Below are 23,984 nucleotides of genomic sequence, written 5' to 3' on the forward strand. Positions count from 1 at the left end.
TCCAAGCCTTACTTTACTTCTAACCATTCAAGATTATTAACGACCAAGTGAAAACTGAGACACACATACCCCAGCCATTACCCCCCAAAACAGCCGAGTGGTTAATAACCTCTCCAAGTGCCACGCCTACCTTAAGGGCATTTATGGGCTATACTGGTTATAAGTCTCTGTGGGGAACTCTTTCCTAAGATATCTGTTCCTTGAAAATTGTCACCGCACATGCGACTCTGGACACTTTTGCTCAGTATTTCTCCATAAGCACTGAGCACGTGCTGTATTGAAAAAAAATGTATTATAGTCAGGAGACCAGGGTTCCAGCCCCATTGTTAGTGGAGGTGTGATATTAAGCAATTATTTATTATCTCTGTAAAACTGAGAAAAGAATAGTACCCAAACACAAAGTTGCTGTGTGTATTAAATGAGATTAGGCCATGTAGATGTACTTTATCAAGCACTAGACAGATGTTAGTCACCACTATTACTACATATTTGACCACAGTCCTGGAAGACCAGTATGGAATGCTAATGCCCTGAGCTCCCTGCCACAGCAGAGCCCAAATTTTATGATGCCACCAACACAGGAGTTTCTGATGTTTGGAGATCAAAAATCTTTCTGATGTACTAGTTCAAGATGACCAAATTTCAAAATTGACTGTGCAGATTCACTATCTGAAACCGTATGCTCAGGAAGTGGCCCAAAGAGAAGAGAAGGGAAGAAAAGAGACTCGAAAGACGAGAAAAAGAGCAAAGAGGAGGGAAGGGGAAGGGGAGGGGAGGGGGGAAGGGGAAGGGGAGGGGAGGGGGGAAGGAGATTGTTGACAACTGTCAACATGAATCTTCTTCCCTTAAAGGACCCCCTTAGGAACCTTCATGCACTGTTGGTGGGAAGGTAAATTGGTGAAGCCACTATGGAAACCAGTATAGAGGTTCCTCAAAAACATTAAGACTGCGCTTCCCTGGTGGCGCAGTGGTTGAGAGCCCGCCTGCCGATGCAGGGGACACGGGTTCGTGCCCCAGTCCGGGAAGATCCCACATGCCGCGGAGCGGCTGGGCCCATGAGCCATGGCCGCTGAGCCTGTGCGTCCGGAGCCTGTGCTCCGCAACGGGAGAGACCACAACAGTGAGAGGCCCACGTACTGCAAAAAAAAAAAAAAAAAACCACTCTGAGCACTGAGCCACAAGGAGAACAGCTCAGACGTGTGATCGGAATGGAAAGCAGACGGAGAAGTGCAAAGTTATTGCTGTGACCAAACCATGACATTTCTCCTTCCCTTTATTATTATTAATAAACTACTGGAAAGGATTAAGCTATCTTAATTAAGATTAATCTTAATTAAGATTAAGCAGAACAGGTATAATAGATTAAAATCTTTCCCACGTATTTAAAATTAGGAACCTGTAATAAAATGGAGCCAGGAATGCTGCTTCTGCAATCTCAAGGAATTCCTTTGAGAATCCTCTACCCATACTGCTGGTGGCATCTGATTCACTTGGCTGCTGGGTTCTACTGCCAGTTCCCTCTCACAGCCTCACAGCCTGGGCCTTTCCTGTTCCAGGCCCTTTGCTCCGCACAGGTGACCCTCCTTTGTCCTTCACTGTTGACGGGAACTGGCCTGAGCTTCCCAGCCCTGCCCTCCTCTCACACGGCCAAGGCCAACCCTCCACCATGTCCTTCACCCTATGTCCCTCCTCCTTGGGTACCCCCCCATCATAAAGCTGCCACCCTCCCCTCCTCAGCCTCGGCCTCTCTGCAGACAGGCACAAGCACATCCTAGAAAGCACCCACTCACATCAGAGATTTCCAGGAGTTCTGGCCCCATGTTTCTCACTCTGTCGCCAATGTTCTGGAAAGAATTCTTTATTTATTTACTAAATATTTATTGAGTTCCTCTTACTCTGGAGGCAAACATCATGCTGGATGTTAGAGAGACAACAAAGAGTAAAGACACGGTCCCTCCTTCTAGTAGAGGAAATAAGGACCCCTCCCCAGAGGAAAGTAGAGCAGTAGTACACTACCCCTCATGATAAGTGCTGACAGGAAACGAGCAGGACAGGGAGACCAGAGGCCGCCTGTGGACAGTGGCCAGGGGAGGCCTCTCTGAGGACAGAGTGTTTTGGATAACACCTGAAGGATGAGAAGGAGCCCCGGGAAGACTGGGGGCTGAGGGAGCAGAGTGTGCAAAGGCCCTGTGGCAGGATAGCCTGGCCCATCGGAGGAGCTGAAAGGACACTGTAGTTAAAGTGCAGTGAGCAGGGGGGGACCAGGGAGACCTCGGAGACTTGGGCAGAGACCAGGTCACGAGGTCCGTAGCTAGGAGCTTAGAATTTATTCTGAATTTGGTGAATAGCCATTGCAGGGTTTTTAGAGAGGAGTAAGAAAATAATAGCCCTTGCAGGTGTGCAGAGAAGGAACTGAGAGAGGCCAGAGCAAAAGTAGAAAGAGCAACTGAGAGACGGCGGCTCGTGATGCACAGGAGCCAGGACAGGGGCAGCCTCAGGGTGCACGGTGACGAGTGTGCAGGCAGGTGTGGTGTATACACGACGGTGCTACTCAGCCACGAAAACGAGGAAACCCTGTCATCCGCGACCACGTGCATGGACCTTGAGCGCTAAGTGAAACAAGGCAGACAAAGACAGACACTGTGTGATCTCACTTATATGTGGAAGCTTACCAAAAAAAACCATGGAAAGAGATGATATTTGTGGCTACGAGAGGGGCGGGGAGTAGAGGAAGGTGGTCGAAAGGCACCAACTTCTAGTTATAAGATAAACTAGCACCAGGGATGTTAGTACCACATGGTGACTGTAGTTGACATTCCCATGTGATATACAGGAAAGCTCAGAGAGTAAAGCCTAAAAGTTCTCATCACTCTTTTCTTTCTCTGCATCTCTATGAGATGATGGATGTTCACCAACCCTGCTGTGGTCATCATTTCACAGTATGTGTCAATCACACCGTCATGCCGTACACCTAAACAGTGATGTATGTCAACCATTCCTTAATAAAACTGGAATAATTATCGTCTAAGAAAAAAAAGAGGCTGCTCTAGCAGCCCAGTCTTCAGTGGTGGCCGTGATGACAGAGAGAAGGCAGTGAGATTGGGGAGATCAAAGCAGCGGAACCTGCTGAGGTATTCAGAGAGACACCTGTGGGGAGGGAGAGGCAGCAGTGCCCCAAGGCTTCTGATTGAGCAGCACGGTGGTCAGTGGGGCTCTCGACCAGGAGGGGGTGTCATCGGGGGAGCGACGGGTTTAGGATGATACAATTTCCATTTTAAACATGTTCAGTTTATTTTTTTTATTTGTTTCACATTCTTTAATTCACAACACCTGCTTTTATTTTATTTTACTTTATTTATTTTTTTGGCCATGCAGCATGCGGGATCCTAGTTCCCCGACCAGGGATCCAACCCGCGCCCCCTGCAGCAGAAGCGTGGAGTCTTAACCGCTGGACCACCAGGGAAGTCCCTAGACATGTTCAATTTAAATGACTGTGCAGCATCCCAACAGAATACCCGCTGCAGATGTGTGAATCCAGAGCTCAGAAGAGTGGTCTGGCCTGGAGGTAGAAACTCAGTGTGTTCCGCATAAAAATGGTATTTATACCCATGAGAGTGTTTCACGTCACTGGGGAAGAGAAAGAAAGGAGGGGAGAGGGGGAAAGGAAAGTTACAGAAGAATAGAATTTTTTTTTTTATATAGTTATTTCATTTACTTATTTTTGGCTGCGTTGGGTCTTCGTTGCAGTGCGCGGGCTTCTCGTTGCAGTGGCTTCTCGTTGCGGAGCACGGGCTCTAGGTGCACAGGCTGCAGTACTTGCAGCACGCAGGCTTCAGTAGTTGTGGCACACGGGCTCAGTAGTTGTGGCTCACGGGCTCAGTAGTTGTGGCTCGCAGGCTCCAGAGCACAGGCTCAGTAGTTGCGGCGCACAGGCTTAGTTGCTCCGCAGCAGGTGGGATCTTCCCGGACCAGGGCTCGAACCCGTGTCCCCTGCATCGGCAGGCGGATTCTCAACCACTGCGCCACCAGGGAAGTCTCGAGAAGAACAGAATTTTTAAAAGAGAAAAAGACCCAGAAGTAAAGCTTAAGAATCCAGTATTTGGAGGTGGTCTGGGGTAGGAGGAACCACATAAAAGGAGCCGCCAAAGATGTAAAAGGAGAAGCACAGAAGCGAGGAGAGAGGAGAGGGTCTAGGGAGCGGTGGCCAGCTGAGCCGAGCGCTCTGGAGGATCTCCATCACAGAGCGCCTCTTCTTCCACCATTTCTGCCTCTCAACTAATTGGCCCTCCTTTAGAGCCCGGGGAGGACAGCCTGCCCCAAACTGCCGCTGTTAGACATCAACAGTGACTCCTGTCTCTGTGTCCACATCTTTTCTCAGTCCTCATTCTCCTTGTTCTCCCTGAGCCTGTGGCATCAGGGCTCACCTGGTCCTCTGTGAAACTCTCTTCATTGAGTTTCCGTTTCTGTAACCCATTCCCAGTCCTCCTACTTTTGAAAAACTGTATTCTCCTCTGACTTTCCTTTCCCCTCCATCCCTTACATGTCTGTCTCCTGAGGAAGTGCCCTCGGCCCCTCCTTTGCACCCTTTGCAACCTCATTTCTTCACAGAGCTTAGAGTCACTCGGCACCCTATTCCAAAACCCAGATTTCATGCCAACCTCAGTCTCTCTCAAGACTCAAGCTCTCCTTCTTAATTCGTTGCTCAGACATTTCTAGATCAGCGTCATACTGATAGTTTAAAAACCCTCATTTGAAAGCTACTCGTCTTCTTTGCTCCAAACCCTCCTCTTTCTCATTATCATATTTCTATTTATGGGGCAATCATCTTCCCAGCTGAAACTTTCCAGTCATGTAGATTTCGTCTTCACCTTCCTCTCAGACATGCTTCTAGTGAACTTCCTCAGCTCATCTCTTTACTCTCCACCCCGTATTGTCCCACTCCCGCTGTTCCGGTTCAGTTGCCCCATCATTCTGCCACATCAGGCAGAACCTCGTCGGTCCTGGAGCGGAGCCAGGGTTTTGTTCTAAGGCACATGGGCAGCCCCTGGAGCACTTGACCATTGGGGAGACACGACCCAGGGATCATTTTTCAAAGACACTCCCTGGTCCAGCTTCAGCATAGCTGGTTAGCCTCCTCTTCAGACCCACCGTGCTCCGGCCCAACTGAACACACGTTCCAGAACCCACGCTGTTTATTTCACTGCTGTGCAGCTGGTCACCTGTTTCCCCTCCCCTAGACCACTCTATCATTTCTGCCTCTCAAAATATGACCCCTCCTTCAAAGCCTGGGTATGATGACATCTTCCCAACAAAGCTGCTTCAACACCCCCAAGCTGGTAATAATCTCTTCTTTGAATTTGAGCAGCAAATTATTTTGTGCATTCATCATAATACCTGTCTTGCCCTATTTTGCGTTTTAATTTGTGTGTGACATATCTCCCCTCTTATGCCATAAATATCTCAGGACAGGAGCTATGTACCTCTCATTTTTGTTCCACTACAAATCAAAACACATACCTTGCACACACCAGACCTTCAGGAAATGCCCGCCAAAGAAATAAATGGACAGCCTGAATTAACATAAACTATTGTTTTGTGTACTGATCCAGTCCCCAATCCATAGTGCTGTCGTTTCTGGATCGTTGATGGTTATCCACTTACTATATAATATAGCCTTTCTTTGAATGCACTTAGAAAAGACGGAAAACTCTGTTATAAGGGAGGAACAAGTATGTAGGCTATTCCCTTCCTTAAACAACGAGAAGTTCTGTTATGCATCATGGAAAATTAAAGCACAGTAATAAAATGCACCAACCAGACTGGTTGAATGATGATTCAGTGGAAACGTTGCTTTGCCTCCTGTTCATGGGTCCTGACTTTCCTCTCAAGTACTTAAGCTGCACGTCCTATTTATTTTGTTTTTAGATAACATTGACCACAATCGGCTATGGAGACAAAACCCCCCTGACCTGGCTGGGAAGGCTGCTCTCTGCGGGCTTTGCACTCCTGGGCATTTCTTTCTTTGCACTTCCTGCTGTGAGTATCTTTGCAAAACTTAAGCACTTTCAGTTGGATCTTGGAGGTTTATTAGCACGAGCTTTCACAAAACCGTATGCCCTAGAACATAGCTCTATCGTTTACTAATATCATTTTTCTGATGTAATGTTGACTTTTCTATATGTATCTAGTTGGATAATTTACAAAATACAGTCTTTCCTCGGAGTCGCTTAACCCGAGAGTCTTACACCAGCTGAGGCTTTAGGACCAAATGATAATTCAGGCAACACCACCTCTCAGTCAACAGGCTACTAGTACATTGAAACTATGTGTGAAGACTTAAAGATATCCTCCTCTTAAACTGACGGCTCCCATTAGGTGCATAAGGCGTGCACTCCTGAAGAGATGCACGTGCCCACGTGGAGTAGCTACCTCTCAGGGCTACTTGAGTGAAAAGCGTACGAATTTAAAGGGTTTTTATTAATGTGTCAGATGATTTATTCCTTGTGTCATCATTGACTTTTGCTAACAACCAGTTTCCTATCAGAATGAAGAACACACTTCCCTTCTCTTAAGCTTCTGATTATTTTCTCCATACTGGATGAAGCCTTCCTTTCTGATTGTTTTATCCTCTTGTGTCTTCAAAGGCACTTGGTCAGAGTACTACCACTTGCCCCCCTCCCCAAGAGCTCGCATTTGGCTTCCCCTTGTTGGAGAGGAGCCAACAAGCAGGACTGTGAGAGCCATGGCTGCTGTCCCGCTTAGGGAACAGCAGCCTCAGTCTTGCTCCAGACACAGGCTGGCTTATGTCACAGCCTCTGCTGCAGAGGCCCCGGGGCAGCCCTCCCAGGAGCCAAGGGGGTGGGGCCTTCAGCACCACAGCCTGTAGCTGCCGGGGCTCCCCCTCTGCCTGGGACCCCTTGTCCTTCCTGTGGCCAGAGCTCAGCTCCAGACTGACCAGCTGGTTGCACCCCGGACCAACCAAGGTCAGAGAAGGGTCCCAAGAGACCACGCGAGAGCATGGGCATCAGACCCCACTTTGAATCCGGGTTTGTCATGTGCTGCCCACATGTGACTGTGTTGGTTTGCTAGGGCTGCTGTAACAAGGCATCACGGACTGGTTGGCTTGACTTAAACAACAGAACTTTATTGTCTCGTAGTTCTGGAGGCTGGAAGTCCAGGATCACGGAGCTGGCAGGGCCGGTTCTTCCTGAGGGCTGCAAGGGAGGATGTGGCCAGGCCTCTTCCAGGGCTCATAGACGGCCATCTGAGCACTGTGTCTTCACATCGTCTTCCCTCTGCCCATGTTTGTGTCCAGGTTTCCTTTTAAAAGGACACCAGGGGGGCTCCCCTGGTGGCTCAGGAGTTAAGAATCCGCCTGCCAGTGCAGGGAACACAGGTTCGAGCCCTGGTCCGGGAAGATCCCACATGCTGCGGGGCAACTAAGCCCATGCGCCGCAACTACTGAGCCCATGTGCCACAACCGCTGAAGCCTAGAGCCCGTGCTCCACAACAAGAGAAGCCACCGCAATGAGAAGCCCGCACACCGCAAGGAGGAGTAGCCCCCCCTTGCCGCAACTAGAGAAAGCCCACATGCAGCAAGGAAGACCCAACGCAGCCAAAAATAAACTAATTAATTAATTAATTTTATAAAAAGGACACCAGACATACTAGGTTAGGGCCCACCCTAATGAGCTCACTGTAACTTGATCACCTTCGTAAAGACCTTTTCTCCAAATAAGGTTACATCTGAGGTCCTGGTGATTAGGACTACAGCCTATGAATTTTGGACACAAGTCAGCCCGTAAGAGAAACCCTGAGTACACTTCTTTATCAGTATCAGGTAGGAAAAATTATAACACCCAGAGAAAATCTGTTAAGACCAATGACGTAAGTCAGGTGCTTGTCACAAAGAAGATTTTCATGATGTGTGTGTTTCCTGCTGTGACAAAACGAAGCAGAGTCCAAAAAGCGCCTCACTTGTCCAGAGTCAGCGGAATCTGGCAACCTCAGCAATTCAGACCAGAATTCAATTCTCTGCCCAGCAATTCAGTGGGCAGAGACCCACTCAATAACCAGATTCCCTACAGGAGAATACCTTTAGAAACAGTAAAATGTAGTCTTGCGCTCTTTTCCCAAAATAATGGCACAAAAGATCTGCCTCTGTTGTGTTTATACTTATCCTGAGGCCACACGTATGACAACCCGTGTGATCCCTCGAAGAACTACAGGCAGGGAAGGAGGCCCCCTTCTGGGCTGTTCCCTGCTCTGGGCTGTTCCCATGGGCACCCGTGTATGTGCCATCCTCCCAGGAGAGCCTCGAGGCTCGTTCATAACCTTTGCTTAATTTAGAGAAAAGTCTGGTAAACTGAGCTCTGTGCTTTCACACCTCTGAGGATTATAGACAGCAATGTAGAAGTACGGTGATAGAACACACATTAGACCAGGAAGAGGTAACAGCAAGAGAGGGAAAAGAAAAGGGTAAGAAGTGAGCAGACATAAGTGTTCAAAGGTGAAAAGACCTGGGCCACTTGGCCTGAAGGTCAGCCAACCTCAGTGAGACCCCCTGACTCCATCCTGAGACCATGGACCATCACAGGAGGTTCAGCTGTGTGGCTCTTAGGTTAAGGGTCAGAGACTAAGTGGCCATTCTTGTAAAGGTTTCCCAATAAAGTGATTACAATTTTATATGCAAATTAAATTAATACATGTTGGAGATCTGAACATCTTGCCTGCATAGAACACGCCCTAACAGTGCCAAGCAAAGTAGACTTCACCATGGATCTTTTTACTGCAGCCTCACGTTAGGTACTGAGTTCTTACTTGAATGAAAGACTCAGTGGCTCCCGCATACTTTTAAATAAAACAAGGTGGCTGGAAATGCCGTTATGTCTTGTGCACCCGCGGGCTGGCAGGGGTGTCGGATTGAAATTAGGAGAACATGTTGGCATTTTGCTAAGAAAAGTCAGAGGTGGATTGTGGCCCATCCCTGTTTGAGGTCCTTCTACCCAGGAAACCGAGGACCAAGAAAGAGAAGCTCCTTTCCCCATCTTTTCCTCAGAGCAGAAGGACTCTCGCACACATCACAGAGTCACACAGACCAGCAACTCCACCAGGGGTCCCCTTCCCTGAGACCCCTGCCCAACCTCGCCCTGCGGGGCAGGCCTTTCTCCACCTGCGGAAGCCCCTTACCTCCTGCTGAGAGGATCTTTCTGTCTAGCCTGTTCACCAAGTGCAGGACTGGAGGGTAGAGATAGGCTCTTCTAATCTGGAAGGGAGTATGTTTTAACTATAATTAAACAAGGGATAAATATTTTAAATACTGACCAATACGTGTTTCCTTTTTATTTGGTGTTTATGTAGCACTTCTAAAACTTAAAACCTCAAAATTTAAGTTATCTGATCTTAGGAAATGAATTAAGACAAAAATCAATTTCTGAGACTTTGTATCTATCAGTATGGATACTGGAAGGAATAGCACATAAGTTATATTTACATGTATATACTTACATAACTTACAGGATATATTTATATGTAACATAACAGGCTTTATTTTACTAGCCTCGTGTTTCTGTTTCTGAGCTGGGAACGGAGGGAGGTGGGACAGGATTGGACAGCAGCCGTAAGAAGACGACGAGCAGAGCTAGTGCAGTGACTGCTGTAATGGACAGTCTGGCTCAGGAGACATGCAGCCGACATTTGCCATCTCCTAGCGAATGTTTCTAAGCACTGCCAACGTGATTTTCACCACATTTTAGTTTGTTTGGCAGGTGCTAAGTCTGTGCTATGTAGGGCCTGGCCTGTCTTCATTTTCCAAAAGGGATCTAACTCTGAACTACATAATGAATGCTCAAAAATGGTAGCTATTGCTGCTAATTCAATGCCTACAAAATCTAAATTATGCTTCCTGTGAGTGGATTATACACATCTATGCATATAATATGAATACATAATATACATAATATAAATATATGCTATAAATTCTGCTGTTTCATAGTCTCTTGCATGTTTAAACTTCATGAAAAATGACATTAAAAGGAAAATACTTAAACTTTTCCTTAATGCTGTTAAGGAGCAGCAAGAAATTTGGGAGTTATACGTAACTAAGTGTTGATTTGGATTTGCAGACAGAAGGCCATTTTTATAACCTCTGAATGGAGGGAGATGTTGTCTAAATCTACAAATAAGATCCTACAGACCAGGTTTTCGTAGAGCTTGGTATGTTCAGTCACAGCCTGGATGAGGTGAGGACCTCAGGCTGCACAGCACAGTCACTAAGGGAGTGAGATGGAACAGACCTCAGACGCCATCCCTCATCTCACAGCGCAGCCCCTCATCCTGACCGATGGGGGAGTCGGTCACTGCTCATTAATAACAAGACTGTCGTCGTGTAACTGCATTTTAAACAGAATTGTGTTATTTATTATCTGGTCATTGTCACAGAGGTACTCAGAATTGTGGAATCTCAGGATGAGAAGGAAGGTTAAAGGTTACCTAGAGCCCCAAAATGTCCTCGCCAGGTTTTCATCCACTGAGACCTAACACCTCTCAAGGACTAGCCTGTGCTATCTTTGAGTGACTTCAAACATGTGAAGAAAAGGAAAATAGGCGATCCTTCCCTGTGGCAAATACTGACTTAGAGCTTATAAAATGCCCGGCTGTATGTAACCTAAGGGTTAGACTCCTTGAAGTTTAATAAGAAGCTAATAATTTATAGCTAGCAACTAAAATCCCAGACTTGAAAGCAGAGGGGCTCCGCGTCCCACACCAATAAAGTGGAGGCTTAGAGACAAAGCCCAGAGACTGAACTGAGCAAACTCCAAAGCCAGCCTCAACTCAAGGGTGAGACGAAGCATCTTGATTCCACACATTTAGACCAAAGCAAACTGAAAAGAGGGGCCATATTTCGGCAGATGGAGACAGCAGAAGGAAGCAAACCAGCAAAAGCTAGCATAAACCCAGAAGGGACTGCTCACCTACCAACCCCCAGATCTGACAGGTGAGCCAGGGCCAGGAAGGCAAGCCAGGCTCAGAGTGTGCCGTTAAGACTCAGGTAGACAAGAAGGTGCTTTGCATCGACCTGTGCTCTTGTCTTTACTGGACAGACACGCAAAATGGCAAGGCTTCGACGTCTCCAAAACTGAGTGTGTGTCTCATCTGGACAGCTGTCCTTCCCCACTGTTACTTTCCTGTGGTAGGTGTAGAATTATAGCATCGCTGAGGATTAACCTCGAACACTCCGTCCCCCACCATTTCATGAATGGAAAGTATAAAATCAGGTACTGTCGTCAAAGTGCTAGGAAAGCTCCCCTGTCCACATCCGCGAGACAGTAACAGCCCCAAGTTCTAAACCCCCTCTGTCCACCACTGGATAGGACCATTCTCTCTGACTTAGGCGTAAAGAAATGCCACAGAGAAGGCCACGCAAAAACATTTTTTAAAATAGTGATTTTTATTTGGAATTGTGGTGACTCCTCTTACCCCGTGAGAGACCGTAGGGCCTGGTGACTTCCGGAAGGGCAGACGTCCTTCTGCTTCCTGCCCAGCGGCTTGCCGTTGGCCGATGTGTTATAGTAGAGAAAATCGTGTTTGTTTTAATGAGTTTAGGGACAGGTTGCCTACTGTTCGCCTTTTCACAGACTCTTAGAGGGTTTTTTTAAATACTTGTATTATTTAATGGTGTTTGGGGGAAAGAAGTTTTCAGCGCTATTTCCATATTTTGTTGCAGGGCATTCTTGGCTCAGGTTTTGCATTAAAAGTACAAGAACAGCACCGCCAGAAGCACTTTGAGAAAAGAAGGAACCCAGCTGCCAGCCTCATCCAGGTAAACGTCATTGTACCGGGAAGACGGCAACACCTGTTTCTGCAGGCGCCGGGTCGTGGGCCGGTCCCTCTGTGCCCTTGCTTAGGGGAGCTGCTCTTTGGTTTTGTTTTTAAAAGCGAAGCTGGAACTTAATGTACAGTCTTAGATTTGGTCAAGTGCTCCCCACTCCCAAACAGAAAAAAATACTATGTATTTTCAGCCAGTGGTCCACACTTTGTTTGGATTAACTAACGGCAGCAGCAGAGCCATGCTGGGGTCAGCAGTCGCGTCGCTCCTGGGATGACCTAGTATGTGTCATGCATTACTTGGTGAAAGATCATTGCTCATTCAGTGATGGAGCAGAACACAGTATCGGTGCCTGCCTTGCAGTTACCGTCTGCTGCCCGATGTGTGCTGCCGTTCTGAGGAACAACGTATTTGTTTAGAATGTCAGGGTTTAGTACTCGTGGAATCACTTTTAATGCCACCTAGAGCAATAACTGGAAATTCTTATTTTAAGAGCTGGAATTATGGAATATATCGATGTTTGAGCATATGAAGTAGTAAGCATATTGTTTGAAGCTAACTCATAATACATAGGTTGTTCAGCATTTAATCTTTGTTTCGGTAACTCAGGATTTGCTTCAGCAGTAAAAGGAACGCTTCTCCTTCTGTCATCCATACCTTTTGGGGGTAGAGCCACCCTAGAATCACAAAATATGTTTTCCTCTAGATCCATGCTGTGAGTTCGTATTTAATTATAGACAAGATGATTATGTAACATCCCTCCATGCCAGGCAGCGGATGCCCCAGACCTGCAGAACCAGAGGGCTCAGGGCGGTGACTGAGGTTCCTGCTACAGTAGCAGGCCCGTTGTTCCCACGCACCTTGCAGGTTCCAGTCGGGGGTGGAGGGCAGCAACCACGACACAAGACTCCGCAGCCTCTGCCTGTGGCCACAGGGTGGGGGGAGGCAGGGAGGGGCTACATCGGGAAGGAGACCCCTTTGTATCTGTGACTAAATGAGGGTGTTAGTGTTTAGAGCAAACTGTTCTGTGACTCCTGACCATTGCGCATCACGTGTAATGCACACCACTGAGAGGCTCTTGTTTTAAAATTTCCGGGTTTTAAAGGGGCGCCAAAGATAAAGTAAACTTTGTTTTCCTGAAGGAAAGATCCCTGAGTCGTAGGAGTTTAAGATCTGAGGCCGAATGACAGGGCCATGACAGGGACGTCACACACGCCGGGGTGCACACAAAATGCCCCAACAGAGAGCCTCCACCCTTTGGCGCTTCTTAACTGCTTATGAGGTGTCCCCACACTTCTGTTTTTATCTTTCAGTTGCTCTTTAACGTATTCATCTTTCAGTTCTGGAAGAATGCTTTCCAGCCTGTGAATGCAGAGCTACTCCCTGGGTTCCTTGCATGCATTCGGGCAGCAAGCCCTGTCCACACAGGGAACCAGTGGTACACCTTACACATACCTAGGCTGCCTGCTCTCAGGAGCGTGACCGTGCTGTTGGCATGGATAAAGTTCAAACTTATTTAATATCCTCGCAAAATTGTTTACTAGCTTTTTGTACTGTATGTTTTCTCAATCAGCATGTACTCAAAGTACAGCCACTTCTGTGTACAGATCCTTGATATTTCTGGGTATAAAAGGGGACTGCATCAAAAAAATCTTAGACCATCGGCCATCCTGTTGGAAAGTGAGCCCTTTGAGGAATTTCTGAGGCGTGGATCCCTTGTGATGACACAGAGCTTCCAGCTCTGCTGCCCAGAACAGTTGCCAAGAGCTGCAGGTGGCTGTTTACCTTTAGAAATTCAGTTCCTGGGAGGCACCAGCCACGTCTCAGGTGTTCAGTAGCTATACACGGCTACTGGCTATCATACTGCACAGGACAGATACAGAGAATAATAGGAGGGACTTTCTGATCTATCTCATCATTATTAAGTACCAAATTGTGCCAAAAAAAAAAAAATTTCCAATTGAATGTGAAAACAGATTACCATTCCTCCAGGCAGTCTTTGGACCAGAGGCATTATACCAACAGCCTTTGGCCAACAGCCAAAGCAAGGCAAGGCCTTCCTGAGCCGTAAAACGTGAAGAAGCTGATTGTAAAGTTTACTTAAAGATCTAGATTTTTATTTTATAGAACTGAGTTATGTAATATATATTGTGATCAATAATTGAACTTGTACCAAGGTAGGTAACTGTGGAGTGAAATCATTATTTTTTTTTTTTACTTAAAACTCTAACTTATGTGTTGTTCTGAACAAAAAAGAATATAAAATGAAAGGCTTGAAACGTTCAAGAATACCTTTAAATCTAATCATAGTTTCATTAATTACCAATTTAAAAAGTGATTGTTCCTCTGTCCAAATGCAATTTATTAGACATAAGAATAATGATATAGTTATTAAATATATTCATTGTTTTTCCTTGCTGTAACCCATAGCCAGAAGTCAGGACTTTAAGCTTTAGATTATAGATGTTTATTTCAAGGATGCTTTAGATTAAACAACAAGCCTCATTTGCTGATCCATGCATTTTCTTACCCAATAAAACTGCCTTGGTTTGCTGATCACACAAAGCATCAAGACCAAGACCAGTCTCGTTTGTTTGGAGCCAGAGCCGCTGTCTTTGTAAAGGGCGCTGGAGATGCCCAGATTGCTTTGTCGTTCAGTCGGTGAGACAACTAAATTAACCAGCATTTCAGGGTTTTAGGGAAAAGTTTGAAACCCCAGCAGCTTGCAGTAAACTCAGTTGTGTCAACATCTTTGCATGATTCATTTACATTAACTTTTCCTTTCAAGCGGAGCAGTCTAGGAAAAGAAAGCAGCCCTCAGTAACGTTGTGGATACGTGCCCCAGTGTCACCACTTTTATTAATAATGCCTAAGACTTGCGAAGTGCTTCTATTCACAAGTGTGCAGAGTGTTTCTGCTACATTATGTCCCTTGATCCCTAGGACAAGCCTAGGGACTTGGCAAGAGGTAGGACTCAGGTCCCTGGTGTCGGAATCTGAATCCAGCACTCGAAGCCTCATATATACATCACTGAAGCCTGGGGATTAGCATTTCAAGCTCCTTCAGAAGTTCTGTGTGAGCGGTTTCCTTCTAGAGAGGCTGGTCCAGTTCAGGGTGGAGCCAGGGTGCTTTATTGGAAACAGAAACAGGGGAATTAAGTACAAGTGTGTGAAATGAGTGCTGACAGGTGGGCTTATTTTCCTGAGGGAAGAGAGTAGAAGATGCTGCTCTGGGGAAATTAGTTGGCCCAAAAGAAAAACAAATTATGGGGCTTCTCTGGTGGCGCAGTGGTTGAGAGTCCGCCTGCCGATGCAGGGGACACGGCTTTGTGTCCTGGTCTGGGAAGATCCCACATGCCGCGGAGCGGCTGGGCCCGTGAGCCGTGGCCGCTGAGCCTGTGCGTCCGGAGCCTGTGCTCCGCGACGCGAGAGGCCACAACAGTGAGAGGCCCGCATACCGCAAAAAAAAAAAAAAAAAAAAAACAAATTATGTATTGAAACTTCGGCTTCCTCTAGTGAAAGAACTGAGCCTTCCAAAGTGAGGCCACTAAAATAAACTCAAGCCACATATACAGAGCTTATACAGCCTTTGTAGTAATGCTTTAATCATGAATAAGGACAGATTCAGAAAAAAAAAATTCCTAGATGTGGAAAACATGAGAGCAGAAAAAGAAGAAAACAGAAAAGGAGATAAAACTGTGAAAATCTCCCCCAAAATAGAATAAAAAGGCAGAGATGGAAAATAAAACAAAAAACAGTAGGAAAGTTGGATGACACTTCCAGGAGATCAAATATTCAGCCAACAGAAGTACCTCAAAAAGAATACAGGGAAACTAAGTGTGGAATTTTATCAAATAAGTATTATATTCCGGTTCCCCAAAAATGAAGGGCAGGAGGGGCCACAGTAAAAGGCCCCCCAAGGACCCAGCACTGTGAACAAAAAGCTTCACACTGAGGACGCCCTTGTGAAATATGAGAACTCCTGAAAGAAGGGATCCTAAATGCTTTCTGAGCAGAACATACCCAAAGGGTCCAGAATCTGGATTGCATGGATTTCTCATTAGTAACCTTAAAATTAGAAGAAGACAGTGGAACAATACTTTCAAAATTATGGAGGAAAATTATCTCCAACCTAGAATTCTATATTCAGCCAAATTATTCATGGCGTATGGGAGTAACATGAAGACTTTCAGATATGCAAAACCCCAAAACTTACCTACCATTTCCCCATACTCAGGAAGCTAATATCACATCTTCTTTATCAATGCATCTACCGATGGACACTTGGGTTGCTTCCGTATCTTGGCTGTTGTGAATCATGCTGCAGTGGCCATGGGGGTGCAGATATCTTGTTTTCATTTCCTTTGGATATATACGCAGAAGTGGGACTGCTGGATTATATGGCTGTTCTATTTGTAATTTTCTGAGGAGCCTCCATGCTGTTTTCCTTTGCACTATATATACACAGTGGAATATTATTCAACCATGAGAAAGAAAAAGTTGCTATTTGCAACACACGGATGGACCTTGTTATTATGCAGAGTGAGAGAACCAGACAGAGACAGACAACTACTGCATGGTCTCACTTAATGTAGAATCTAAAAAAATTTTTTAAGTCAACCTCCTAGAAACAGAAGCAAAAAGTGGTTGCCAGGAGCTGGAAGGTGGGGGAAATAGGGTAAAAGGGTACAAACTTTCACTATGAGATGAATACGCCCTGAGGCTGTAATGTGAAACGTGGTGACTATAGTTGATAACAGTGTTGTATAATTGAAATCTGCTAAGACTGTAGAACTTAAATGTGCTCACACCAAGAATAGGTACATGTATATGTATAACTGAATCACTTTGCTGTACACCTGACACTATCACAACATTGTTAATCAACTATACTCCAATATAGCAATAAAATAAAAAGTCTTTAACAATGCATTTCAAAAAATAACCCAAAACAAACAAGCAAAATGTTCTCACACCAAAAAACAAACAAGCAAATAAATACGTGAGGTGATGGATGTGTTAATTACCTAGATGGGGGGAACCCTTTCATAATGTGTACATATATTAAATCACCATGATGTAAGCTTAGAAGATCTCACAACTGTATATAGGTCAGTTATACCTCAATAAAGCTGAAATGGAAAAAAAGGAAAAGAAAAACAGGAGAAGCTACTTGGGTAGAATTAATCCTCCAAAACAAAGAGATGAACCCAGAAAGGAAGGAGACGTGGTGTCCCGGGAACAAGAGATCCCACCCAAGGAGGAGTGAGGGGACCTCCAGGCTGTTGCTGAGGGGCAGTCCCAGGGCCAGAGATGCAGGCCGGAGAGCAGAGAGCCGGAGGGAGGGTGGCAAGGAGACACAGCTTTCGTGATGTATCTGACAAGTGGGATTTTAGAGTTCTGTTGGAGAGTTCAGGCATGTTTTCCTCCTAGGTACATAAAGGCAAATCAAGACATTAAAATAGGGCAATACTAGCTCCAAGAAAAACCAAAATAAATTACACGGGAAAGAAAAAGGTAGTCAGTGGTACATCACATTGCTGAGCTGGGAACAGTAGTTATGGGGTCAAAGTAATGCAAACACTAAGTAGTGTTCACTAACTAAACACTTAACTAAAAGTTAACTAAAATTTACTAAAAACTGTTGGTAGGATGAGATCAGGGGAAGGTGTGTACATGGCTATGTCACTATCTTCCATGGTAAGAAAATGAAAAACCCCAAAGAAATATGAGAACAATCCTTAAAAATAAGGATTCTTAAAATTAGAAACAGAAGCTATAAAAGTTGAAGGGGTTGCCACTGAGGAACAAAAATGAGTGAGAAGTAAAGTGGGGAAAGCGATATTACTGGTTTTCACCCTAAACCTTTTCATTCTCCAGCTTCTTAAATTCTGTACCTTGAAAAACATCATTCCATGTTGGTTCTACCTTTGGATGCTCAGCTGGAATTAAGGTTTCCAGGAAGGGTCAAATGCGCCATAGCTGTAACGCTCCAGACAAGGCAGACTAAATACTCCCTGAAGTCACTATACTGACATTGCGCTTATAGCTCTAGACCAAAGTGTGAACTTGTTCGGCTACCTTGAGCACCAGGGTCGCAGAGTAAGTGGTGAATTCGGCTTTCCTGTTGCTTTTTGGTGACTTTTCCTTGGGAGTGTGTGTGCCATGTAAATGAAATCCCTCTGGGCACTTTCTCTCGCCAACCACTGTGTGATTTTAGCTTCAAGTAGAGGAACGTTGGCTCCTCGATCACATGGTTGTGGCCTTGGGTTCAGCTTCCAGAAGCTGAGGGAGAACTGAGGCCAGGACAGAGTGATTAGAGGGTGAGAATAATAGGTACCCGCTCCACTGCCACTCGACTGCGGACTGGTATCAGCCCTGAGGGAGATGCCACTTGCCCTCTGCTCCTAACGAAGGGAATGAGAGCTTAGCTGTTGAGATCAATGTGATAGAAAAAGAGCAAGAAGCCAGATCTCATTGTTAAGAAAATTTTCAATTTTCTAAGCGTGGCCACTTCTGCCCCCCGTTCTTTATAACTTTGGCAGGTAATGTCTTGGTCCCATTTTTGTCGTATTGTTGTTTGGGATTTTTTTCCCCTGATATCCAATAATGCCCAGGCCTGCTGTGTGCTGCTCACTTCTACGTGAGTCCTGCCTCCACAGTACCCAAGTCCACATATATCTGGTGCCTTCTATTAAAGTTGTTTAATTAAAGCAGCACTGGCGGGGCTCTGGCCTTCACTACAGAAGAAGCTGCGATAATAAACCCATGTGTCTTTATTGATTACTCTGAATCACTCTGTAGATTGTGAGTGCACAGCACTTGCCAAAACTAACATTTCAGGATGATACGATGACAACTGCTTTGTTCTCTGTAAGACGCCAAGATGCTTAGCGTACGTTCTGAGGGATTTGTAGGTTCAGCCAACGTGAGCCGTGTGATGAAGGCTCCAGGCAAGGAAGCTGGCTTCAATTATTTAAACCTTCCTTAATAATATAAAAACCCTCAGGTCCTACCATATATCTTCCTAGTTTTTTATATCACTTCTTGAACATCTTATTGAAGTATAAGGTTCGTAGGGAATGCAGCACAGACCCTAGAAAACTGCGCTGCAGTTGTCACCAGCAGCCGGTGGTCAGCACCCCATGCACCCTCGCTCCACCTCTGCCCCTGGGGGAGCCGCCCCGCTGCCTTCTAACTGCGGGGATTGGTTTCCCTGCTTTTGTCCTTTATGGAAGTGGCGTCACACCACAGGCACTCTTTTGTGTCTTGTCCCTCTCACGCAGCAGTATTCGTGTAAAGCTCGTCCACACTGTTGGGTGTAGTTACAGTGGACTGTTCCTGTGTGCTGATCCACTGTGCTAGCAGTCCACAGCTCACCCATGTATGGGCCTGCGGACGGCTGCTTGAGCATTTCCAACTTTGGTTTATTAGGAGTACTGCTGTTTAGACACAGAAAACAAACCTATGGTTACCAAAGGGGAAAGGTACGGGGAGGGATAAATTAGGAGTCTGGTATTAACATGTACACACTACTATATATAAAATAACCAACAAGGACCTACTGTATAGCACAGGGAACTCTACTCAATACTCTGTAATTGTCTATAAGGGAAAAGAATCTGAAAAAGAATAGATATATGTATATGTATAATGGAATCACTTTGCTGTACACCTGAAACTAACACAACATTGTAAATCAACTATACTCCAATATTTAAAAAAAGGGTAGTGCTGTTTAGACTCACAGATGGAGAGAACAACTTAGTGGTTACCAGTGGGGAGAGGGAAGAGGAAGGGGCAAGGTAGGGGTCGGGGATTAAGAGGTGCAAACTATTATGTATAAAATAAATAAGCTACAAAAATATATTGTACAACATGGGGATTACAGCCAATATAACTATAAATGGAGTATAACCTTTAAAAATTGTGACTTTATTGTATACCTGTAACTTATATTGTACACCAACTATACTTCAGTAAGTAAACAAATAAGAAAATTCATATTAAGATTTTAAAAACAGAGTAGTGCTGTTTTGAACATTATAGTACACATCTTTTGATGAGCTTGTGTAAGCATATTTGTTGAGTATACATGCAGAAGTGTGTAGCTGTATCATAGGGTATATATACTTCAGCTCTAATAGATACAGCCAAAGTTTTCCAAATTAGTTATGTCAATTTTTAACTCTTTTTTCTGCACGCGCGTATTCAATGTATTGTCAGGGAAAGGAATATTATTAGGTCACTGTTTTCTTCATTGTAGCTTTCAAAATCATGAATGATGGTAAGACAGCAGGGGCATGACCTGTTTATATGAATTAATCACACAAAATAGAATGTTTTGATTTATGAATTATAGTAAAAATGTTCCTCTCAGGAGAGTGGCGTAAACACTTGGTCACTAGAGATGTTTGCAGACCTATTGCAAAGGAAGAGATTCACCAAAATCTCTATGGAAAGTAAGTTCAGGCAACCTCTGAAATGGACAGTTGAGAGGGACGCTGCTCCAACAACGGTCACCCAGCAAAGGACCGTGGAGGGATTCTAAGACCAAGAGCCAGGCAACCTGAGGTGGGGTCTCACCTCTGCCAGCCTTGTGTTAACCTCCTAATGTATCTGAGCCTTCAGTTTCTCTTCTACACAATAAGGGTCATAAGGGTCTTCATCCACACTGTGGGGATTACATGAAAACACTTTGTGTTATATATATATCAGGTATAATTATATGACGTACACAGAGCTTGTGTTTGACATCCAAGAGCTACAAACGTGTCCTTAGACCCCAGCATTAACTTCTTACATGCTTTCGGATCGTATTCCTGAGAATACGTTTCCCCACCTTGTTTTAGGCCTGCCTCTTATCTCCACCTTCATGGTTAGCCTTAGGAGTACCACATGGTTCAACCGCAGGGGATTTCACTACATCATTAACATGCCCTGGTGGTCATCAGTTTACTAGCTAATTTACTAGTTGCCTTATGGATTTCCAGGGTCCTTTGCCTCTATCTTACAAGTGGTGATTAAGGGCACGCAGTGGCTCCCGGGATGCACAGTCAGTCCCACTCGGGTAGCTCACCTCCGACGTCTCTCCCTAACCAATCCCAAAACTCCTCTGTGTTATGCTTTGTGGTACTTCTGCTTCTGATGTGAGTTATTTTGAAAAGCAGTTCTATGGATGTGGTGGAGCGTATTTCACAGCCAGGCGAAAACACCCAAGCCTCTTCACCCTTCGGACATTTATCAGGGCTGAACATGGCAAGGAAAAGATGCTTAATCTGTATTAATTTACTAATCTCCCTTTTCATTGCATTCTCTCTCCTCCTCTCTTTTGTTTTTCTTTCTTATGTCCCCGCGTATGCCACGTGCAGTGCGTTTGGCGTAGTTATGCAGCCGACGAGAAATCTGTCTCCATTGCAACCTGGAAGCCGCACCTGAAGGCCTTGCACACCTGCAGCCCCACCAAGTAGGTGTCAGTGCGACAGTCGGGGCTGTAGTCGCGTTTCCTTAAGTTTGTAAAGCAAACCACACATGCACACACACACACACACACACACACACACACACACATGAACAGGTGTCGATTCGGGGCTTGTCTTATTCTCTGTTGCTCTTTGAAAGATTCAAAGCTGTTTGGTAACAGCTCAGGTGCAAAACTAAATGGATTCTGTATCATTCCTCACCATCCACAGACTGGGCTTAAATATGAAAAGAATCTGAACTCTATAGAGATTTATTTTTACTATTTCATGCTTATTTTCTAATATGTCATTTCGTAAAGCCCACCAGAATTCCTCAGGTAAGTGCCTTGGTTCTTGAAAAACAATGACTGTTTAAAACTCCCCGCCATCCCCTGACCCCAGGCGGGGCTGCTTGGGGAGCATCACGTCTGCACATTTAAGTCCCTTAAGGTCATTTCTCCTCGGGATCCCCTTACAGGATGGGCCTTGAGCTTTCATTTGCAGATTAAACCAACATCAGCAGCGAAAGGAGAGACGAGGTGGAGTACAGTGAGGTGACAGGGACCACTCAGAGTACAGCTTGGAATTAACATTCCAAATTTTAAAGAGATGTTACTTCCATTCACATTTCATTGGCCGAAGCAGGTCACCCAGCTGTGCTTCAGCTCGGGGAGAGTGGGGGGGGACCAGGAGGGAGGTGCAGCCCCCCTGTGCCTAGAGGGGAGGGGGCTGGAAAGGTCATGCACAGGCCTGACGATTCCCGCAGCATCTTTAATTCCCAAACAGTCCTTAGTCCCAGAAGCCTGGACTCCAGTTCAGCTCGCAGACTAAACCGTAATCACCATTTAATGAAAGAAATCCTCAGTAAAACACAAAAAGCAAGTAAGCCAGGGGCGGCCCCCCGTGAGTCATCCGCTGGACCAGTAGTCGGTCCCCCAGGTTGTGCAGAGTTCTCGGATGGCTCAGCTGACTTCATGCGTTTGAGCACCTGCTCTTTCCTTTCAGGGCCCATCAAGGCCTTAGTCCCAGTGGCTTCACGGGATTGGAGGCAGCTGACTAGTGTGACTCAGAGAAACCTCTCTTACCAAAGTGCAAGAGAACCAGCCGGGGAGGCCCTCACGGCCGGTTCTCCGGAGCCGCCGCCTCCAAGGAGGTCTGCGGGGCCATTGTGAACTCACGGGATCTGTCATTTTGCTTCCCTGCCCAGCCCTGGGGCTTGGCTTCCCATCCACAAGGCGAAGGACCAGAGCTGGCCAAGGTCACTTCTGACCCTATGGGACACACCTCCTAGAGGTCAGGGTCAAACCTGCGCCAGCACCTGCGACAGAGATTCATTGACCCCAGGGTGTTAGAGCGGGTGCGGCCTAGTGTACATATGGATGAGAAGTCGCTTTGCATTTAGATCTTATAATGTAGGGAAATTCCCTTTTTGAGAATTAGACTCTAAGGTGTAGTATTTTAAAACAAAAAGGGAATATAACTCGTGTGCCATCTGTTCCTTGAGGGTATGAATCAAAAACAGGAACTGTATGGAAATTGTACGTCTCGTCTTTATGAAGGTTGCTAGGTAATGTGTAAAAAGGCTAGTGGGAAAAAAAACAAACAAACAAAGAAAGTTCCCAAGTGACAGGAGAGCGTGGGCTATTATTTTATTATATGTGATTATTTGGCTTCCCACTTCCTGCAGTTTTTGGATTAAAAGTCATCCTGCAGCCTGGAAAAACTATTCAATAATGAGTCAGATTCTCCCAGTGCATAAACTGTTCTTTTACTCCCGTAATTCTCTCTTTTCTCTGTTGTTTTCCCTGTTTCTACTGGGGACGGGGGTGGAGGAACCTGTATGCGGACACCTGCCTCCATCCTGTCCCTCTGTAGCTACCAGGCCTCAGCCCCACTCCCCTCTCCCTGCGCCCTGCTTAGCCTCTGGGTCTCGGCCTTGTTTACTGAGGAACACGGCTGTTTGCCCAGGAGTGACAAGCAGTGTCCCTGCACCTCTCCCTTCAGCCATAGTTTGCTGTTCCAAACCGCAGTGATTCTTAATCTTCGTTGTTCTTTGTTAAACCATTAAGAACATGGTGGTAATTATGGACTCTTTCCCAAGAAAAATATTCAACGCATAAAAAATCAAAACTCTGCCTACAAATTTTAATGTATTCACAAACTCCCTGAAGCCAATTTCAGAACCTTTGCTCTGGAAGCAATCCCGCTTTAATCAAATGTGTAGGTTTGTGAGGAGAATAATTTACAGTGACTTAGAGGGTTCGTTTTACATTTATAACTAACTGGCTTAGCGAGTGCAGGGTGATACAGTAAGAAATAGACCAAAACTTCTTCCTTACGTCGTGTATTTCCTATAACGTTCGGGGTTGAAGAACTTCTGAAGGGAAAGATCGTTCACTCATCCGTGCGTTCGTGCAGTCAGCGCTCATTGAGCACAGTCAGAGAGGAAAACTTTCCCTCTGCCCTTCTGGGTTCTTCTCTCTGGTCTAAGAATTAAATTGACATGAGACAGATGAACAGGAGAAAATCAAACAAGAGTTTGATAACAGGTATACACGGGAGAATCCCAGGAAGACTGAGTAATCCCCCCAAATGGGCAAAACCCTCCCGTTAAACACCATCTTCAGCTAAAGACAAAGGAGGATGTTGCGGGTGCTAGTTTGGGACTCAGAGGGGAGAAGGGCAGTTCACACGGGG

At 45.6% G+C, this 23,984-nt stretch overlaps 1 protein-coding gene across 3 annotated transcripts in view; it reads left to right on the forward strand.

Moving 5' to 3' along the window:
- KCNQ5 (potassium voltage-gated channel subfamily Q member 5) overlaps nt 1–23,984 on the forward strand; it is a gene marked incomplete at its 5' end in the record, with an annotated part of 580,981 nt that overhangs the window by 477,643 nt on the left and 79,354 nt on the right. For all 3 annotated transcript variants that reach the window (XM_082669167.1, XM_082669168.1, XM_082669169.1), the window contains 3 exons: nt 5,926–6,036; nt 11,726–11,821; nt 21,198–21,292. In XM_082669167.1, the coding sequence (XP_082525293.1) occupies nt 5,926–6,036; nt 11,726–11,821; nt 21,198–21,292 (302 nt within the window). The remainder of the gene's footprint in view (nt 1–5,925; nt 6,037–11,725; nt 11,822–21,197; nt 21,293–23,984) is intronic.

This window comes from Grampus griseus (assembly GCF_964374135.1).
Source record: "Grampus griseus genome assembly, chromosome: 13".
NCBI lineage: Eukaryota > Metazoa > Chordata > Mammalia > Artiodactyla > Delphinidae > Grampus > Grampus griseus.